Genomic DNA, 20,296 nt, shown 5'->3' on the forward strand with positions numbered 1-20,296 from the left:
GTAAGCTTCTTTCCCACCCTGCCAGTTTCTTGGGACAAGATCGGTACAGAGACGGCAACTGGCAAACACTTCTCTGCTGTGGACCCATGTCAGCTCCCTCCCAGCCCGGATGGGCACCCTTGCAGGTGTGGCCAGTGGGGATGGGTAGGCACAGAGAGTTCTAGATTAAGTGTTTGAAGCCAGTTGACTGGGTTACCCGGGCCTCCTTACCAGGCCTGGGCGTGAGGTTGCACTGGCTAAGCCAAGGCCTCCGGTTGGCCCGATGGTGAACATCCTTGGTTCAGGTGCCAGAGAGACGTCTCCTGCTGATCCGTGTTGCCAGGCACTTGTGCCATGAATACACCCCAGTCTCCACTCTGGAGGCACAGCTGCCTGACTTTCCCACTGGCAGAGCCAAGGGGTGGCAAGGAGGAACCCAGCGCTCACTGAGCACCGCCAGGCATCTGAGTCCTGCAAGGGCTTCACACAGAACCTCTCGGAGTCCATGCTGCTGACGGGGATGGTTCATCTCTCATGGACACGTGAAGGAACTATGTCTTCAGGTTGGGCTGTCCCATGCAGAGCCCACTACCCCACGTGGCTATTTCAATTTGTTTTAATTAATCAAAGTTAAATAAAATTCACAATTCGGTTCCTCCCTAACCCTGAAACCACATCACCCTGAAACCAGCCCCAGATTTTCAAGTGGCCTCATTTCAGGTGTGTAGTAGCCACACGTGGCTAGTGGCTGCCGTACTGGATAGCGGAGATACAGAACATTTCCATCATCGTAGAAAGCTCCAGTGGACGGAATGTCTTAGAGAATAACCTCCCCAAGATTCCTTCTGGCTAATAAGTTACTGATCAGGGATCCAAACATGGATTTGATGTCTGAAGAACTCTCCAGAAAGAGGTTCCAGCCCCAGCCCTAACTTTCATTAAACCACTGGCCTTGAGCAAGCCATGTCACCTGTCCCGGCCTCCTCTTCCTCCTTTGCACAAGGGGCACACAAGTGGTACCTACTGAGGGTTGAGGTGAGGCGGAAATAAGGTGCTAGATGTGGAAGTACTTTGGCCCAGAAGGAGGAATAAGTGAAAGGGAACTTACACTGAGTACTTATTTTGTGTTGGGCGCTCTAAATAAAGTGGCTCGTTTAATCCTAGGTATTATATACCCCCACTTTACAGGTGGGTAAACAGTTGCATCAAAGGTGATGCCCCCAAGGTCACAGAACTAGAACTCGGTCTGGAACTTATCTGTAGACCTCCAGGCCTATGCTGGTCTCACACAATACAACTCAATTCTACAGTCTTCTCTCTAAAGCCTAGAAGCAGGTTTGGGGCGGTGTTGCTGGGAAGAATGGCCCCATGCCCTGGGGCAGGTCCTCGGTTCAGCTCAGGCATCAAGGGGAAGCATATCGTCAGGGGCCAGAATCTGATTCTAGTTCTGCTGTCAGGTAGCTCCCTCGTCCCGTCCCTATTCCGAGTCTTGACAAGAATGTGCCCAAGTTTCCTTCCAGATATCCAGCTAGAGTCTAAAATACCCATTTCTCAGTCACACCTACTGAAACAAACCTGCATCCTGGTCTAAAACAGTGGCGGTAATGAGAGGTTCCAGGAAGAGAAGCGGATGAGTTTGGACACATTCATTTGGAAAATCACCACCTTGCCCTGAAACTGGCCTGGGATTCTTAAGTGGCTCTTCCTGCATCAGATCCAGATTTGGCACAGCAGAGGCCTTGGGGCTGAGGGGCTCAGAAACCCAGAAGGGCTAGACCAAAGTAGTGGCATTCCCGTCACAGGCATCTGGAGGGAGGGAACCAGCCCCCTGCCTTCAGGGCGGCTGCCACCTTTGGTGTGGGTGCCTCATAATCCAGCTTTCCAAAGTGACTTGGCATTATTCCCAAGGACAGATTCACCTCTAAAAAAATTTGTTTTAATTATGGAACACAAAAGCTTCAGAACATAAAGCCTACATTTTTAAAGGTCCTTTGACTTTTACAATACGATGGTTCACAATGACTGAAGCTGTGGATCGTAATGTAAATCCACGTCATCTGTAAAGTCGTTAGTTCTAAGGTACTTCTGAACCATGTAACAAGCTCCTGTGAGCTGAGCGGGGTTAGTAGAGCTCGCGTATGACAGAAGCAGAGGCATAGACAGGCCAACCGGCTGGAAACCGGCTGGAAACAGACTCACGCAGACTCATGTCTCCCCATTCCTGTGGGGTCTGTTACTATGTCATTTGGAGACCTTGGGTATTTTCTTTGTTTGCTTAATTCCCAGGATGTTTTTGAATAAAGACGTTTAAAATGCTAATAGTGGTTACCATTTGTATTTTACACTTACCGTATATCAGGCATTGTACTAGGTGGCTTTGGAAACATTCCATTTTAATCTTAATTCCAACCCTAACAGGGAAGTATTATTTTTCCCATTTTATAGATATGGAGACAGGATTGAAAAGTTAAGCAGCTTCTCCCAGGCATCACACAGCCAGTAAGAGGTCTCTGGGATATAAACCCTCCATCTTACTCCATTGTCTCCCTTTTGGGAAGAAAATTGCTCCGAGGGAAAGAAGTGTCAGCATTGTAGCTCTGTAATAGCCCTGTCATAGCCCAATACTTCTCAAAAGGAAGGTTAAAATAATCCAAGCAATGTAATCTAAAATCAAACCCAGAAGGATGGGGGTGGGGACGGGGATCTGTCATCCTGGCTTTATCTGCTAAGAGACCTAGGCTTGGTAGCTTCTTTTCTTTTCCTTAATTTATACAGCTGTAGCCCTCCTCAAAACCTTATTCTGAAACTCAAAAACATGGTGTCACAGCTGGTAGTTTTAGAAGGAGGAGGAGAGAGAAGGAAGAAACAGACCCAGTGGGAGGAAGGGCAGGAAGTCGCTCCAGCCCTGCCTTTAAGGCCAGCCGGGGCTTCCTGGACAAGATGCCAGCTGCCCCTCGCTGCTTCCTCCTTCTACCCCTCAACTCCTCAACCCAACTGCCCTTCGTGGTTTAGCCTAGGTGTACGCAAAGACCCAAAGCACCTGGGAATAGTTTAATTCTCTCAAATGCACTAGTACTTGAAAATGATACCTTTCCAACCATTTCCCCAAATGGAAAAAAAAGAGACCCCTTTAAAAAATATTCAGCAAAAACAAGCTTGGTGCTGTCCACGATGGATTCAGAACTACACATCTGACCATCAGTGGTGTGAAAGCAAAATGCCAAATTCTAGACTTTCCATCCACTGAAGACAGTCGTTGTATATAGAAATCCACAGCCAAGCCGTCTGTCAACAGATTCCTGTTTCTTGGAGTTGGGTGTACATGTACCCCTTGGGTGGAGGCGAGCAAAGCCACAAGATACCCACAGCACATACACCAGCAGGGTCCATTTGACGTCAAAAGATGGGAAATTAAGCAGCAAAATATTTGTGCTCCCGGCATCTACCTGGATATGAGATTGGGTTATTAAACTATCCTGTCACCAAGACAGAAAAGAGACATTTCTTAGATATTGAATCTGATCTGTGGTATCAGCTCCATTCAAGTTAGCAGAATCTCAAAATTCAATAGATTCAACAGAAGCACGTCACCTGATAACCAAGAGAGTAGAAAATATGGTTTTGACTTGCTTTGCTCTTCTCGTGGCAACTCAAAGCATTATTTTTATGTTGAAATACAATACGATATGGTACACAATAAGTAGATCGCTGTGGGCTATACAGTAGGGGGTAAGAAAGAGTTCGCTCTCTTCAGCCATGAAGACATTTTAGCAGACAAGGAAGTCAGCCCTGGAAAAGAAAGATGGCCGGGCTGGAACCTCAACCTCAAGAAGACGAACAGTTACCACTCAGTTCACTGCAGGAAAAAAGCCCATCCCACAGAACTGTAATAGGAAACCTAACCCCTGCCAGGGGCTGGAATGCACTGGAATTGCATTTGATCAGTTATCTCAGCCCTCACTGCAACTCAGCGAGGCAAGTATAGTTGTGACCTCCCCATTCTACAGATTGGCAAACCGAGGTTAGGTATGTAACCTGTAAGGTGCACAGCTGGGTGTGAACCCAAACTTCACCACCACCCTAGCTCCTGGCAGTATCTGCCTCAGTGTGGCCACCCAACCTCCCCCAGACCGCTGCCAAAATTCACCTTCACGTGCAACACCTCTTGTTCCCAGGACGCGCACCCCTGACCTTGGCCAGACTTTCTCTGAGGCCTGCCCAGGTCCACGGCACAGCTCCCTCCTGGTGAAAGGTCCACCAGAGCTACTGAGCCTACCCCCAAGGCAAGGAAGCATTCCCTACGTTTGTGTTAAAGTAGGAATGAAGTTGCTGGGCTGAGAGATGAGGGTCACCGTGGGAAGGCTTGGCCTTCTGGATCATTCGATAGCTGTGAGAGCTCTGTGAGGAGCTGGGGTGTTCCAGAGGGCAGCTACTCACCATATGGAACTGTTGAGGGCTTGGAGTGTGGCTGGTCCAAACTGAGATGCACTGTGGGTACAAAATACAGCCCAGCTTGCAAAGACTTCATAGGAAAGCAAGAATGTAGGATATCAAATTAATAATTTATATATTGATTGCATGTTGAAATGATAATATTTGTGTTATATTGGGTTACATAAAATGTATTATTGAAATTAATTTTACCTGTTTCTGTTTAGTTTTGAATGTAGCTACTAGAAAATTTAGGATTACATTTATGGCTTATGTTCTATTTCTTTTTTTCTTTTTAACATCTTTATTGGAGTATAATTGCTTTACAATGGTGTATTAGTTTCTGCTGTATAACAAAGTGAATCAGCTATACATATACATATATCCCCATATCCCCTCCCTCTTGCGCCTCCCTCCCACCCTCCCTATCCCAACCCTCTAGGTGGTCACAAAGCACCGAGCTGATCTCCCTGTGCTATGTTATGTTCTATTTCTATTGGACAGAGCTGGTCTATACCTTCCAGAGACCTTTGACTGTCTACTAAGTATAAAGTGGAATCTGTTGGGGTCCATTTAGTCAGGTGCTGCTGCCCCTGTAATTCCCCTCGAGGGAGGGGAGACAGAGGTCACCCCACCTGGCAAGCTGGAGGGGAGGGTCCATTCAGAATTCTTTCTGGAAATCCTCAGCCAATGGGAGAGTGGCAGGCCTTTTTCCTAAGAACCCAAAGCACAGGAAAGGTCAGCCCTTTTTCATCCTCATTTCCTTCAAGGACCAGGGCAAAGCAGGTTCTGGAGCCCAATGATCTAAATAGAAGTAGACCATGGGCCACAAATGCAAGCTCGGAATGCAAAAGCTACATAGGTAATTTTAAAAGGTTGGTAGCCGCATTAAAAACAAGAAAAACATGTGAAATTAATTTCAGTAACATAGTCTAACCAAGTACATCCTAAATATTATCATTTTAACTATAACAATATAAAAATTATTAATGATGTATTTTGTATTCTTTTTTTTTGGCCGCACTGCCTGGCTTGTGGGATCCGAGTTCAAAGCGCAGAGTCCTAACCGCTGGACCGCCAGGGAATTCCCTGTATTCTTTTCTTCACACTAAATCTTCAACCTCTGGGGTGTGTTTTACCCTTACAGCACATTTCCATTCACATGTGACCAGTGGCTGCCAAATTGGACAGCACACCTCAAGAATCTAAAAGTCTACCACCCAACAAATCCTCCACCAGAGCAAAGTGCACAGAACACCCATTATAATGTAAATGTCCACTGCTCTGTAAACTGTGATACGTCACACAACTTCAGCCACTAAGATTTATGTTTGCAAAGAGTTCTGATGGCAGCAGAAAGAAAGGACTCAGAATTTAAACAGGAAAAAACAGTGGATGAAGCGACACTAACATAATAAACACCAGTCATCGTAAGTTGGTATGGTTGTGGATTCTTCTCTTTTTCTTTATACTTTTCTATACCTTACGAATTTTCTAATATTAATTTAGAAATTATAATTTTAAAATTTAAAGTGATTAAAACAAAGAGCCATGAAATACTTATTGAACTACTACTATATGCCTGGTCCTGAGATCTTCTTGTTCTCCAAGAAGGTGATAAAACATCAAGGGACTGAAGAAGGAGCTAATAGAACATTTATGGGGAGGGGAGGGGAGGGGAGGATTTTCCAGTTAGACATTTTTTCCTACACTTTAACTGGGAAGGTCAAAAATACATACGAGCAGGAGCTGCAGGGAATTTTGTGCTAAGTCAGCAGCGGAGACAAGTGTCCAATGCAGATTAAAACTGCATCTGTCTCGGCAGCAGCGTCCGTATCTCATTGGCCCAGAGTTATGAGAGTCGCCCTCGAAGGGCAGGAAAGGCAGCTGGGTGTCGGTGGAAGTGCTCAGACTCGAAAAACAGGTGATCATGCATTCTTTCTGCATGTGCAAAATATGCAACAAATCATTTACAAAATGCCTGCAGCTGTTTGGTAGGCTACACTGGCCAGCCACAGGTACTAATTTAAAGTCCAACCCCGCCCCACTCACACACGCGTGTGCCTGCACACACATACACAGACACACACACATACACATGGAGAGCTCTGGAATAGCCAAAGATCGAAGGATGCTGCAAAGCTTGGTCAGAATGTGTCTTTGCCACAGTATCTCCCTCTCCCGCAAAGGATGAAATTTCCCAGCAGCCGCTGTTCCGCAACAGGGTGGCATTTCACTTAGGAAAGAACAGGCAGGTACGCTGCAAAGTGCGAAGGTCCGGGATTCACAGTTGCATCTATCATTTGTCCTCCTCTAATCTTGAGAGGGGTGTGACTGCTGCTGGTGATTAGACATTCCTGCTTGAGATTAAAGCAAAGTTGAGCCCATTTGCCTCAAGAGGTAATGAACTAGATTAGGAGGTGTCGGGCTCAGGGGGCTGGGAGACATGAGGTGTGCTGTCTAAGGGGCGCAGGGTTTCTTTGGGGGGGATGACCATGTTCTAAAATTGACTGTAGGGATAATTGCACAACTCTCTGAATATATTAAAAGCCACTGAATTGTACACCTTAAATGAGCAAATTATATGCTATGTGAATTACATCTCAATAAAGCTGTTAAGGAAAACAAAGATAAGCTCAGATATGAAAGCAACTCACTCAATTCCTTTTACAGCAATGGAGCTCGTAGTTATCTTAGGCACTGCTTTACCTGTATAAAGAACGGGAGTGACTAGGTGTTTCTTTCTTAGATAAAGACTCATATATTAGCAGTACTCTCCTTTGCCAAACATCCAGCAGGTCTCTGCCAAAGGCACGTATCATGGTTCTCCAAAGGCTGCTACCTTTTCACTGACCTTTCTGCTTCTTCCGCACTTCTGGTCTCGTCTGAAATGACCTCGCCCATGACATTTGGAGGATCCTTCTCAGGAACCAAAGGTAAGGTGGATGGGCCGAGCCCAGAGCTCTTTCTGGCATAAGGTAAAAGAAGCAATAAATATTTAAAAAGGCATTTTTCTCCATGTCCTATTGAAAAGCCCATTTCCCAATTAAAGCTTTAAGTGTCTACTTCACCAAAATCTCTAGAAAAAATTAGCTTCAGGCAGCAAATGGCTTTGAGATGCTTTGGGATCATTTAGGTCTCTCTGCATAACTCTGCATAAATAAATCCAGATTCAAAAGCAGATGTATTTGGACTCCAGAAAAACTTCTGATTGACCATAACCTATGACCTTATAGTGCACTGCCAGCCTGTAAACATTTCATGCTTTGCGAACAGTTTCAGTTAGAAGAATTAAAAGAACACAAGGCAAGGCATAAGACACGTTAAACAGACAGCTCCCATGCCTCCAAACCATTTCTCACATTTTTCAGAATCACAGCACATCCAGAGATTGTGAGCAGGTAAATTTAAACAATTAGATATGGAAAATTTACCTTCTTAAAACCACCCATCTCTCTGATTGACTTTTTAAAACCAAGTGGGAACCACTTTTGAGGCTGACCCCATATTCCCATAGGAATTTATTCTTTTAAGTACCTCTCGGCGTCGAGCGCTTCTGGATCCAGGCTTTGCAGCTTCAGGTCCCAAATTTCGTCAGGTTCTGGAGGTGAGGAGACACGCGCCTTCCCATCCCCAGCAGGAGCGTGGAGCTCAGGCCCGGGCTGCTCCTCAGCCTGCGGGTGCCCGGCCGGGCTGTCCCCGCTCGGGGCGGCTGCAGCCTCCATCCTCAGAGCCCCTTCAGAGCAGCCTGGGTCCCCACGGCTTCCTGGCAGAGCCGAGGCACAAGCCGCAGCAGAGAACGTTCTCGTAGTACCTGCTTCAGGCAGGTCGTCAGACACACGTGCCCCGGTCTCAGCTGTGCTCCAAGTGACGTCACCCTCTGCTTCCCTAGCAGCTTCTGCTCTCAAGCCGGGCTCCAGGGGAGCATCCGCCACTTCCCCAGCTGGTGGCTCCAGGGTGCTCTGGGTGCCCAGGGCGTTCTGTGTTTCCGAGATCCCAGCAGCACCTCCATGCCTCCTCTCACCCCTAAGCGTGTCTGGGGTACAGGCCCCACTGATGGCCTCGGCCACAGTCGGAACATTCCCACGGGGAGAAGATGCTCCCTGGGCAGAGGTAGACCCTGACATGTCACCCAGAGCCCCTGGGTGAGAAAAGCCCTGAGCACCATCTTCTCTGGGTTGACTGTCTCGGCTAGATGTTTCCTGGTGCTGTTTTCCAGAAGGAATTCTGTCGTCTTGAACTGCGTCCCCTTCTCCACGGCTCTGGGGAGCCACCTGCAAGTCAGCATCGGGAATCTCTGGAGAAGTCACCTGTGAAGACAGACCCGAAGCTGATTCCTGCCGGCCGCTTTCCTGCTGTGAGTGGGCCTGGCTCCCAAGCCCCGGCCAGCCTTTCCCAGCCCCCTCTGGCTTCTTGCTTTCTGTCAGCATCTGTGGAGTCCCACTCATTTCCTTCCCCACACTGGCACCTGGCAGGCTCTGCTCTGCAGCTGGCCATGCCGGCCCCGGCAGCTTTTCTGGAGCTGGATCCTGGGGACCCAGACGAGAAATCTCAGCCTCTACAGCCAGCTCTTGCTGCTTCTCCTTTGACTGTACCCAGAGTCCGGCAGGAGTGGTGGGGAGAGGGGCGATGGCCACTCCTTGAGTCCCATCTGGAAGCTTCTCTGGGCTTGGCGTGACGAGGTCCTTGCCCATCACACTCTTCCCGGCTCCTGCCTTTTCTCCCAGTGTGCTCTGGGGCCGATCGGCGGTCAGGGCTCCAAGCACAGACTTCTCAAAGATCTTGGTGATGTGCTCCCTGAAGTCAGGGAGCCCAGCGATCATACTGGTCTGCCTGGAGCTGGCATCTACACCAGCTGATGCTCCCTTCCTGGGATCCTTGGAAGGGTCTACCATCCTCTCCCCACTGCGCTCTCTCTCCCTTGCTGCATCACCTGCCGTGCTCTCCTCACTGGCAAGGTGTGCTGAAATTTCACTGGGCTTGGCACTTGCCCCGGGAGCTCTTGACCCTTTCTGCTCCTCTGCGGTCTGCTTACCCTTGGCCAGAAGGGGCACCCTGTCCAGGTAGGGCACGGAGTCCACAGGTCCCTCAAAGGTCCCAGCTTTGGGGCTTCCGCTGCTGGCTGGCACGGCAGAGGTTTCCTCACCTGCAGCTCCTGGTTGCCAGAGGGAGGCAGGGGAGCCACACGGTACCTTCGTGGAGGAGGCATTTTCCAAGACAAGCAGGGGCTCCCGTGTGGGACAAGGGCTTTCACCAGGAGCTCTGAGGCCTTGAGGTGAAACAGCTTTCACGCCACTGTCTTCTGCCCCTTTCCTGGCAGCGCTCGCCATATGCAGGTAAGGAGTTTCAGGAGCAGCCTCTTCTGGTGGCCTGGACGACAGGAGCCTCTTTGGGTCGGGGACAGCCTGGGCTGCAGAAATATCCACCACGCTCCTGGGAATCCCACCCAGCTCTCTGGCTGGCAGCAAGGCATCCTGGGAGCTGGCGGAGGGCTGCTCAGCTTGGCAGGGCTCATCTAGGGCACAGGTAGACGCTTCCTCCCCAGGGGAGGGGCACTGCTCTGTTGGGAGGAAGCCACCACTCCGAGCAGCTTCTCCTGGCTCCCCCGGAGCCTGTTGTGTCCCCAGGTCTCCTCCATCAGCGTTCCCACCAATCTCAGCAGTCCCACCACCCGCACCTTGATCCTCGGCTGATGGGACACTTTCAAGAAGCTTTTGGGCCTCTGCATCCATGGCGGTGGGACGCTCCATTTCCTTCTGTGGGGCTAACCCTGATTGCCGCCTGCCCTCCTGGGTTTCATCACCGGCCTCTCTCTCTGGGGCCTCCTGGGTGGGTGTGACTCTGGGGCCGGCAGGTGCTGGAGCTGGTGGGCAGCGAGCTGCCTGCAGGAGAGCTACTGAATCAGGCCGACAAGGCGGGACCCCCACTGTGCTCCCACTTGCCTTCTCTGTCTTACCCAAGTCCTGGAGCGGGGGCCAAGTGTCAGCTGCTTCCGAAATGCCTGCATCCCCGAGACATGCCTCTTCATGCTGGCTGCCAGCTTTCAGCCCATCAACCAGCTCCTGCTGGGACTTGTCTGGCCCCTGTCCAGCACAGCAACTTTCCTTTCTGCTCAAGCTACGTGCAAGAGCAGAGTCTTGTAAGGTGTCTGCTGCAGGAGGTGGGCCCCTGGACAGCTGACTGCCACTGCATTCTCCCTCTTGCCCGTTCCCCCCTAGTGCAGACAACTCCGGTCTCTTTGGTGCTGACAACTCTGACTGCTCTGTCGTACGATTCTCCGGAACTGTGTGCCCGGGAGCTGAACTTGGAGCATCAGACAGACTGCCCTTGGGGAGCTCAATTTGAAGTTCTGATTCAGAAGCCTGTTCCTTTGCTCCGTGAGTGGGCAAGCTCACATCTTCCCGAGGTTCCACAGGTATGTGGGTTTGGGGAGAGTCTGCACCCAGGTTCTGAAACTCTGCATCACCTGGGGAAGTCTCTTTCTCGCTTTCGCACTGTTGGGACTTCTCCCTGAGCGTTTCAGAGATGGATGCTTCTGGGTCCGTTTGGGACCGCTGGAGACGGTTCTCAGAATACAGCGAGGGCCTCTCAGATGCAGCTACTCGTATCCCGCTGTCCCCCGGGCAGGACAGTTTCTCCTGCTGACCTTGCTCCGGGCCGAGGGTCGTGAGCCCACAGTCCACTGCCAAGTTCTCCTCCTCGGGGGGAGGTGGCCCATCGGTGTGGACTTCCTGTCCAGCTGCATCACGTCCCAGCCCATGGGCTTGGGGCGGTGTCAGCAAGCCCTCCCCATAGCAGCTGCCGGGCCTCTGCGCGGATGGGTGGCTCCTCGTCTTTATTTCAGATTTGCCCTCCGCCTCCTGGGCTTTGGGGATGACCTCTGTAGCAGGAGTTGACAGGAAATCCGATTTCTCTGATTCTAAAGCAGGAAGAGGGTCCATTCTTCCCAATCCCCGCACATCCTGAAAGGTGTCAGGATACTTGGTCTGCACTCCTGGCCCCTCCCGGACGGCTCCCTCGGGAAAAACGTGTTTACCGGCTCCATCCGGCCCAGAGGGTGGGATGGGATCCTGCTCGTGGAGCTGGTGCAGTGAAGCAGATGCATGGACCACTTGGGCTTCTCCCGTCATCCCACAGGCCGCCGAGCTCCAAGCTGCATCTTCTGACGGAGAGCCGGGCCTGTCCACGTGCCCGGGGGCCTCCTCTCTGAGCGGCTGTGCTGAGGCCCTGCTGGGAAGGCTGCTGCTCTCCACACCGCCAGTTAGCTGTGAAGCCTCATCCTTTTCCACCTTTGGGTCAGGCTTGCAGCCGCAGGCTTCGGGTTGCTCTCCCTGAAGGCTCCCAGGATCTGCACCCTCAGGTGGCTCTGGGGCTGCTTCCTGGCCTCTAGGGTCGGCCCCAGGCAGTGTGCTTTCCTTAGCCACAGCTGGACCTTCAGGGGCTTTGGCTTCATCCTTTGGCCCCAGTGACCTTCTGGCACTTTCATCTGATGCACCGGGAGGGGGAAGAGGCAGAACCCCTTGCTGGACCTCGTGGCTTTGCTCCCTCTTCCAGAGCTCTTCCCTCTCCTCCGGGGGTGAAGGAGCAGGAACCTCTCCGGGGCCTCCTTCTGGACCCTCTCCCTCTCCTGCGAGGTCTGACGCGTGCTTCTCCTGCCCTGCCAGCCCTGCTTCTGCCTGCTCTTTAGCCAGGTCTGTAAGAACAGGCCTCTCAGCATCGGAAATCATCTCCCTGGGTTGTTCTGCAGCAGCAGAGGCCCGGGCAGCTGGCTGTGAAGTGAGGCTTGAAGCTGGATCCGTTTCCTCAGTCACTGCATGTGGGGCAGGCTTGGGGCTCACAAGCAAGCCCCCCTCGGGCTGGTCACCTGTCGTCACACAGACAGCTTGACGGGGCTCGGCTCCTCGCCTCCCTGTCTGCGAGTGACCCCGAGCATCAGGGGCATCCAGAGTCTCCTCCCAAGAGCCCTTGGCCCCCGGCGCCAGGGCAGGATCCGGTGACTCCCAGGGCAGCTCTGTGGGCGGCGGATGCGCTCCCATTTGCTGCGGGCAGCTTTCCCAGGCAGCGACCTTCGCTTCGGCTTCTTGGGCCGCCCCTGAACCACTCCCGCTGGGAGGGCAGGCCCTGAGGAATCCCGAGTCATCGGTGAAATCCTGAGGTGGCCCCTCCACTTGGCATTTAGGGGCTGGATCTTGCGGGGTCGGGTTCTCAGGTTTTTGGGGGGACTCTTCCAGGCCGGCTGAGCTCTCTTGGCCTGGTTGGGCTGCAGCAGGGGCCATGGGGGCTCCCTGCCCAGACTCTGGCAGGGGAAAGCCACCTGCAGCCTCTTTCCCTTGGGACTCAAAACCACCAGGCCAGCCATCCTCTCCACACAGCTGCACCTTCATCGGCTCTCGAGGAGCAGCTGGTGAAATTCCCGGCAACTGGTCAATGGAACTGGAGGAAGACAGTTTCTGCCCCTCGTCTTCCTTCGGTCCTCTCTCTCTTCCGGCGCTGGGGGCGATTGCAACCACCCTGCGCTGAGTAAAACTGTCCATCCCAGGGACAAAGGCTGCTGGGCCGTATCCTGGGGCATTTGGGGAAGGTTCCCTCTGGGGGTGTTGAGCCAGGGGACAATCTTCAGGTTCCGCTGCTGGGCTTGCCAAGCAACCTTCTGGGGCGCCCTCGGCAAAGGGCACGGAGGCCAAGGGACTGCCCTGCTCCCAGGGCTCTGGTGGGCTGGGCAGTGGAGAATCTTCTTGGCCCTTGGCTTCCCGTGGGTGCTTCCTTGGCTCAGTCACCTCTGGGGACACGATGCAGGGATACGGGCTGGTAGCACCCTCAGAAGTGGAGCAGGAACCTCCGTGCCCGACGCTGCCAACAATGAAAACATTTATTGTTTTATCAGTTCTCATGGATGCCAAGGATAGAGCCACAGCCCAGGCAGAATCCCTTCACGCCTCTCCCCACTAAAGGCCACAATACACATCATCCTCGTGCATCTCGTTCCTCTCCATGAAGAGACCCCCCGCCCCAATCCCACCCCTCCTGTAACCATGACATGTGCCCTCACTCTCTGCAAAAATTAGTGCAGAAAATCTCAAACATTCAATCTGAGGCTTTCCATGCTGGTCAGTAGTGAATCGGGAAATATGGAAACTAATTCATAATTGTCTACAATGCAGGAAACTCAGAACATTTTTAATAAATATAAACCATGACAGAGAATTTGGATGAGCTCTGTGTAGTTTACAAAGAGGTCCTGAACACTTCTGGGGATCCTTAGATGTTCAGGAAAAAGGCAAAAATGGGCAAAGCCATGCTTTGAAATAAAGAGCTATTCTTGACAAAAAGTTAACTTGATTCTTTACATTCAGCGGGTGGTACTATGAGGCATAATCCAAAAATCAATTCTATTTAGCTGTGGAATTTCTGCATATGACCTACATATAAAATTCCTGAGAGCTGAATTACCTTCATACCCATATGTGTCTCAGCTTGAACTTACTTTGCTGTATAATGTGTAAAGAAAAACTGTGAACATGCAGGAAACTTGGGGGAATATGGCTCAGAGTCATGGACTTGCTATAGATCATCAACTATCCAGTTATTGTAAAATAGCTTATCACATGCCATATTTAGACTGTGTTTCTCAATTCTATATAGTTTTAATTAGGTGTATTTTTTAAATTTAAAAGCAATATACGGCCAATACAAAATTTTGAAAATGTAGAAAAAATGCTTGCCACCTGAAGTGTTCTAGTGAATTTCCTTTTTTTCCTACACAACTCTTTAGGGGGTGCAATTTTTGTTATTTTTACATAGCTGTGATTCTATATACTTTTACGATCATATATCTTTCAGTATCAAAAGAAATTGCTCAAGGCAAAGTGAACAGAAGTATGGTTTGTCTAAGGCTTTTACCATGTTATTTGAAATTATTACAGGGAGGAAAATTTATGGCATCTTCTTGTAACTATTACATACACACATATTCACATATTCATAGACCCACAGTGTTTTGGATACGACCAGAGGAAAGATTCTATTCTACATGTCCACTACCAAAATCCTATCTTTCCATGCAGGGCAATGCATATACATTCGTTTATGAGAGATGCATATAGTGGGAAGATGAAGTACATTTCTGCTCAAATTTAGAAATATGTGTTATGGACTGAATTGTGTCCATCTAAAAATCCATATGTTGAAGTCCTAACCTATAATGTGACTGTATTTGGACACGGGGCCTTTAAGGAGGTTAATTACGGTTAAGTGAGGTCATAAGAGGGAGGTCCTAATCCAGTAACACTGAAGTCCTTATAAGAAGAGGAAGGGACACCAGGAGTCGCTCACACAGACAAGAAGGCCATGAGCGGATGCAGCAAGAAGGCGCCATCTGCAAGCCAAGAAGAAAGGTCTCACCAGAAACCAACCCTCCAGCCCCCTAACCTTGGAATTCCCTAACTGAAAAACTAAATTTCTGTCATTGAAGCCACCCAGTCTGTGGTCTTCTCTTATGGCAGTGTGAACAGACTAATACAATAGGTATATGGGGCACTTATTGTACTATCCTTTCAACATTTTTAAGGTTTCAAAATTTCCAAAATGAAAAGCTGGGAAAATAATAATGGATGAAATTTATTGGACATCAGTGCTTTACATGGATTATCTCATTTAACCCTACGAATAGCCATGCAAGATGGATATTATCACTGCCATTTTGCAGATAAGAACCCTGAGAACAGAGAGGTTAAGCTTGAATCTTTTGGGCCATAATCTTCTTATTCACTCTATGCTGCCTCCAAAAATAAAAACTTCCATGGAGGGGGACAATGTTTGTGTCCCCAAAATTCAAATGTTGAAAACTAATCCCCAGGGTGATGGTATTAGGAGATGGGGTCTTTGGGAGGTGATTAGGTCGTGAAGGTGGAGCCCCCATGAAGGGATTAGTGCCCTTATAAAAGAGACCCGAGAGAGTTTCCTTGCCCCTTCTGCCTTGTAAGGACGCAGAGAGGAGACGTCCATCTGTGAACTCGAAAATGGACCCTCACCAGACATGGAATCTGCTGGCACCTTGATGTTAGATTTCCAGCCTCCAAAACCACAAGAAATAAATGTCTGTCGTTAAGCCATCCAGTCTATGGTATTTTTATAGCAGGCTGAACAAACTGAGACAGAGGGCGAAAGGCTCTTTACCTGGCTCCATTCCAGCCTCTTGCCAAGCCCCTCACCTATGAAATGTACATGACATCACATGACATCCTGGAAGGAGGTGTGTACACATGTCACCACACTAGTTGTCCTGATTTAATGCTTGTTCCTGCACATATGACATTGAAAATATTTCAGATGGACCCAAGAGAGAGAGTTGGCTACTATCTCAACCAGATTAGCATTTTCAGACCAAAAGCAAGGCTGACAAGAGCAAAGAAGAGAAAACTCAGAGGGTAAGTTATGTGAATCCCTCCAGTCCTCACATGGTCATGAGGACGGACGTGCCCACGGAGAGCCCTGGCCCCATGCTGACTGACACGTGTGAAACCACCAGGTGTGCAGGTAACATGCCTTGGCCTGGCCTCTGCAGAGCAGCATTTCTGGAAATCAATGGATTGTTCCAGAACCAGCAACTCTGCACTCTTGAATCTGGCCATTTTCCTTTTAATAAGCACTTTACACTGAATTTGTGTCCCAATCTTTAACTAGGGTGCCGAACGGTTTAGTAGCTAATGAGATCAATGGTGTGTAATTCATAAATGAAGTGCTCCTATTTATGTCTGCTCGTTCAAGAAGCGCAGAACACAGCCCCTCTGCGCTGGTAACAAAACAAACAAGGCAGCTCTGTTGTCCTGTCTCTGACAGCAGCTGCCAGCTCAGCAGAGTGTGTGGCTTCCCTTCAGGTTGCCTGAAGTCAGGATCATCTGGGGACGAGATGACAAATTCACTCAATTTGGGCACCTTGAAAGCCTGCAGGTCTTTGGAGACAGCAACCAGGAACACATCTCCCAGAGTGTGAGCATACGACTCCATTCAAAATAAGGACCCAGCCTTGGTTTATTTCGCCTAAGCTGGGCACCAGCAATCTCTGTGATTGCCCATCAGAAGCCAATTTTTAAAACGAGATTAAAGCCACTCACCAGGAGCAGATTTGCCCAAGGGCAGGAAAAATTCTAAGAACTCATCTGCGAGGGCTCTGCGTTAATGGAAGCTTCCATAATGTCCTTTTGTGCTTCAAGATTGAATCACAATGTGTAGGATGGAGGTTCAGCTCAGAATCCAAAGGCAAGCTCTTGTGGGCTGGGCAGCGTGTTCTCAATGGAAGGCTTTCAGCCCAAAGTGGGCGCAGCTTTTGAATTGAGGAGGGGAGGGCACAGCCTCCCCGGTGCAGACCAGACGTCCCCAGCCAACAAAGCGAGAGGCATGGGGTGCGGAGACCTGGGAGGAGGGGTGATTTGCTGCAGCGAAGGTCTAAGCAGAGGATGGAGATGCAGAAAATGTCCTCCCCACCATCCTAGCTGGAGACCATCACATCCAGATGGGTTCCTAAATGAATAGCTCTGAAGACACACACTCAAGCCAAGTAGGAATGCTTACAAAGGGGAAGGAGGCTGGTGGAGGGAAAAACAAGCATGCCCCTGCACTACCAGGCTTTAAGGGAACCAGCAAAACCATAAAGCAAAATCGTCAAGATGGAGAGTCGCCGCTGACTGAGCATTTACTAAGGCCAAGCCCGTGCTAAGCACTTCAGTTATGATTACATTTAATCCACACAGCAGCCAGGCAGAGTGGATGCCCCCCACTGCACAAATGAAGAAATATTCACAGAGAGGTTCAAGACCAGACCCGGGTCGCACGCGGAGCTCCCACGGCAAAGCAAGATCAAGCCCCGCCTGGCTCCAGGACCCTGCTGTCTCCTGCTTCCCTGTACTTGCTGGCCTCGTCTCTCCTGGACCAATGCAGCAGCCTCTTCTCCCACCCACTCTGGCCCCTGCATTCTGTTCTCCAGGCTGCAGCCAGAGCAATGGCTTAGAAATGAAAGCCTGACCCTGTCACCCTCATGGGAAGACTCTCCGGTGGTGGCTTCACTTTGCAATCAGCTGTGCCCCCAGCCTACCTTTCCGGCTTCATCCCGCACAGAGCTCCCCATCCCTGCATTTTCCTGGAGCTGGAGCCCTCCTGCTCCTCCCTGCATATCTCAGCCCCAATCTTCACTTTTCAATGAAACCTCCCTGGACTGGCCTCTGGGATCAGATCTCCTTCTACAGCCCTACATAGTGAGGGCACTAGTCACAGCTGCCATCAAAAAGGATGCCCATTTCTCCCACTGGAGTATAATGGAGACTGGGTCTTGCCTCTTTTCAATATTGTATCTCCAGTGCTTGGCATACTGCAAACAATGAATATATGAATGCATGAGTGGATGGATGGATGGATGGATGGATGGATGGGTGAAGGGATGGATGGGTGAAGGGATGGATGGATGGATGGATGGATGGATGGATGGATGGATGGATGGATGGACAAATACAACTAAACGCAAATCAAGGTTTCTAAATATGCAGAAATGCTCCCAAATCCTGGTTGTTCGACTTGAAGATTAGGAAAGTTCTTTTCTTCCATACAATCACAGCCCTCTAGTGATCTATTAGTCCAAACCTCTCATTTTACAGGAATGAGGAAACTGAGGCCCAGGAAAGGCAAAGTACTTTTGTTTAAATACCTCTGCCAAAGAAATGAGGTTAAGGCAGCACGACTCAACCACATGTCCCTTTGCGCACTGGTGGGTCTGATAACTTAGGGGGTACGCTGCAAGTGATTTGTTATTAATTATAAAGCACGGAAGTCTGCGAATGATTTGTAATTTTCATAAATTAGTCTAATTCAAAAGATGATAAGGTGTCCCCACAGAACAGCGTCTCTGTTACTCATTTTGCATTCTGCTGCAGTTTCTGGAAAAGGAAGGCATGGGGCCGAGGGAGATCCAGCAAGTTAGACCACAGACCCTGGGGACTACCTATCCTCAAACACGGCAGCGGCTGGGGCTGGGGCGAGGGGCACGGGGGCTGTGGGCGCTCCTCAGCTTCTGCATCATGCCTTGGCCCACAAATTAGGGGCTTTTCTGACACTTCTGAGTTCTCAGAGAAGTCTGACACTTCCGCCCTATTCTCCACTCCCTTTGGGTCGTCGCCCCAGGAAGTGAGGCTTCTCTGATTGGTTAGATGGGGAAGGCAGCCCCCCCGTAGGTCCAGTCTTCCCATGGGTGGGAGTTAAGGTGTTCAAGGTCACTGAGATGAGCTCACCCACAGTGCAGCCCCTCTCCCCGCTGCCTGCATGTAGCAAGCTCGCTGGGGCCAGCCCTCCCCGCCCTTCAGGGCAGCCTGCCCTCGCACACAGCCTGGCGCTGGTGGGAGTTGATTGCGGGCACAGTACGCCGAGCCCCTGGTGGGCTCTTCCTCCGGTCCAGCCTCGCCAGTGATCAAGCTGGCTTCCTTCTCCCTCTCTGACTCCGGCCATCTCCTTCACAACTGATGCAGAATCTGCTGCGACCACTGACCTTCAACACCCCCTGAAAGGAGCTCAGGGCGGAGATCAGGAATGAGGCACTCTGTGCTCTGGGAAAAACTGGCAGAACAGATCTTCAGATAGTTAGATATTTTCAGGAGGAGGTTTTACGGGCCCCATGTCTTGCATCTCCTCATATCTAGAAAAGCACTAAAATCATGAACGGAGACGTCCGCTCCTCGTGACTAGCGGCAGCCCTTCCGCTGAGACGTGCGCTTGACTGCACGCACCCCCTTCACTGACATCGTATGTAACACTGACCTTGCCCCCAGCCTCTTCGGAGCAGTTCCCCAGGGCTCTCTGAGAGGCTGTCTCCCGGGCTGTAGTCCTCATTTGGCCCCAAATAAAACTTTACCCACAAGTAATTAACTCTCACGTTATGCTTTTTCTCTAAGTCAACAATGGGATGAATAAAAAATATATTTTTAACGGACGCCATAACTGCTCACTTAGGTTGGGTCCTGCACTGTGAGATGGATCACCATTCCAGAAGCTTCAGAGAAGGAATTTACATGCTGAGTGATCTGTGCAGAGCAAAGGACTCTCAAGTTAATAAGGATATGACAGCCGCCATGCGTTAACAACTATAACATGGTATTTCACGGAGAAAGGCACCTCCTCAGAAACTTCTTTGTGGTCCGAGCAGATTAGGTCCAATCCACACTCACAGTCCTAACTTGTCCAAACAATGCTCCCTATATGGATGCCAGCGAGCCTGCTGACCTTGGCAGCCCTGTCAGACTCAGCTTTGTATTTTAAATCCAGTGTTAACTCTTTTCTGTGCTCCTTTTGCATTAGAAAAAAGAAAGACCACAATGCTTAAGCAATCCATGCAGTAAATGAAAGAAAATTATTAGTAGGTTCTAAAGAGTTAATGGGGAAAAGGGTGTGTGTGTGTTGGGGGTTGGATAAAACACCAAAGCATCCTTAGTATTCAGCCTGTACTTTGCCACATGAACTTTTATTTGACTTCAAGGTCAAGGTGTTGGTCCACTCATGAGACTTCATTAACCAGCATAATGAGAGGAGGGCACAGGCAAGTGAATTCCAAAGAAAATTCAGAAACTGTCCTCTAACCAATCTTTTTCAGCAACCCTCATGTGGGTGTTGACCAAACTGTGTGGTTCCCAGCCTCAGTGCTGGGCTTGGAGTGTGACCCCCAAGCCTTCCCTGTAGCTGGAATGAACTCCGTGTCTCCTCCTTCTGTCTGTCTGTCACTGTACTTCAAATGTATGTAGATATTATCACAAGAAAACAGAAATTCATTTAAATGCATTTCTGGCATAATAATTACTTTTGATCATTTGGATGTTGCTTAATGATCAATTACCAAAAATAAAACTACAAT

The 20,296-nt window shown here is 49.8% G+C and overlaps 1 protein-coding gene across 1 annotated transcript in view; it reads right to left on the minus strand.

The window, feature by feature from the left end:
- Window positions 1-236: 236 nt before the first annotated feature.
- The window catches only part of LOC133090937 (transforming acidic coiled-coil-containing protein 2-like), an 82,458-nt gene continuing 62,398 nt past the window's right edge, over window positions 237-20,296 (minus strand). The window contains exons 9-11 of the mRNA XM_061189612.1: window positions 7,948-13,260; window positions 7,265-7,378; window positions 237-384 (exon numbers count right to left, since the gene is read on the minus strand). Coding sequence (XP_061045595.1) covers window positions 237-384; window positions 7,265-7,378; window positions 7,948-13,260 — 5,575 coding nt within the window. The remainder of the gene's footprint in view (window positions 385-7,264; window positions 7,379-7,947; window positions 13,261-20,296) is intronic.

Source organism: Eubalaena glacialis, chromosome 1, assembly GCF_028564815.1.
Source record: "Eubalaena glacialis isolate mEubGla1 chromosome 1, mEubGla1.1.hap2.+ XY, whole genome shotgun sequence".
Classification (NCBI taxonomy): domain Eukaryota; kingdom Metazoa; phylum Chordata; class Mammalia; order Artiodactyla; family Balaenidae; genus Eubalaena; species Eubalaena glacialis.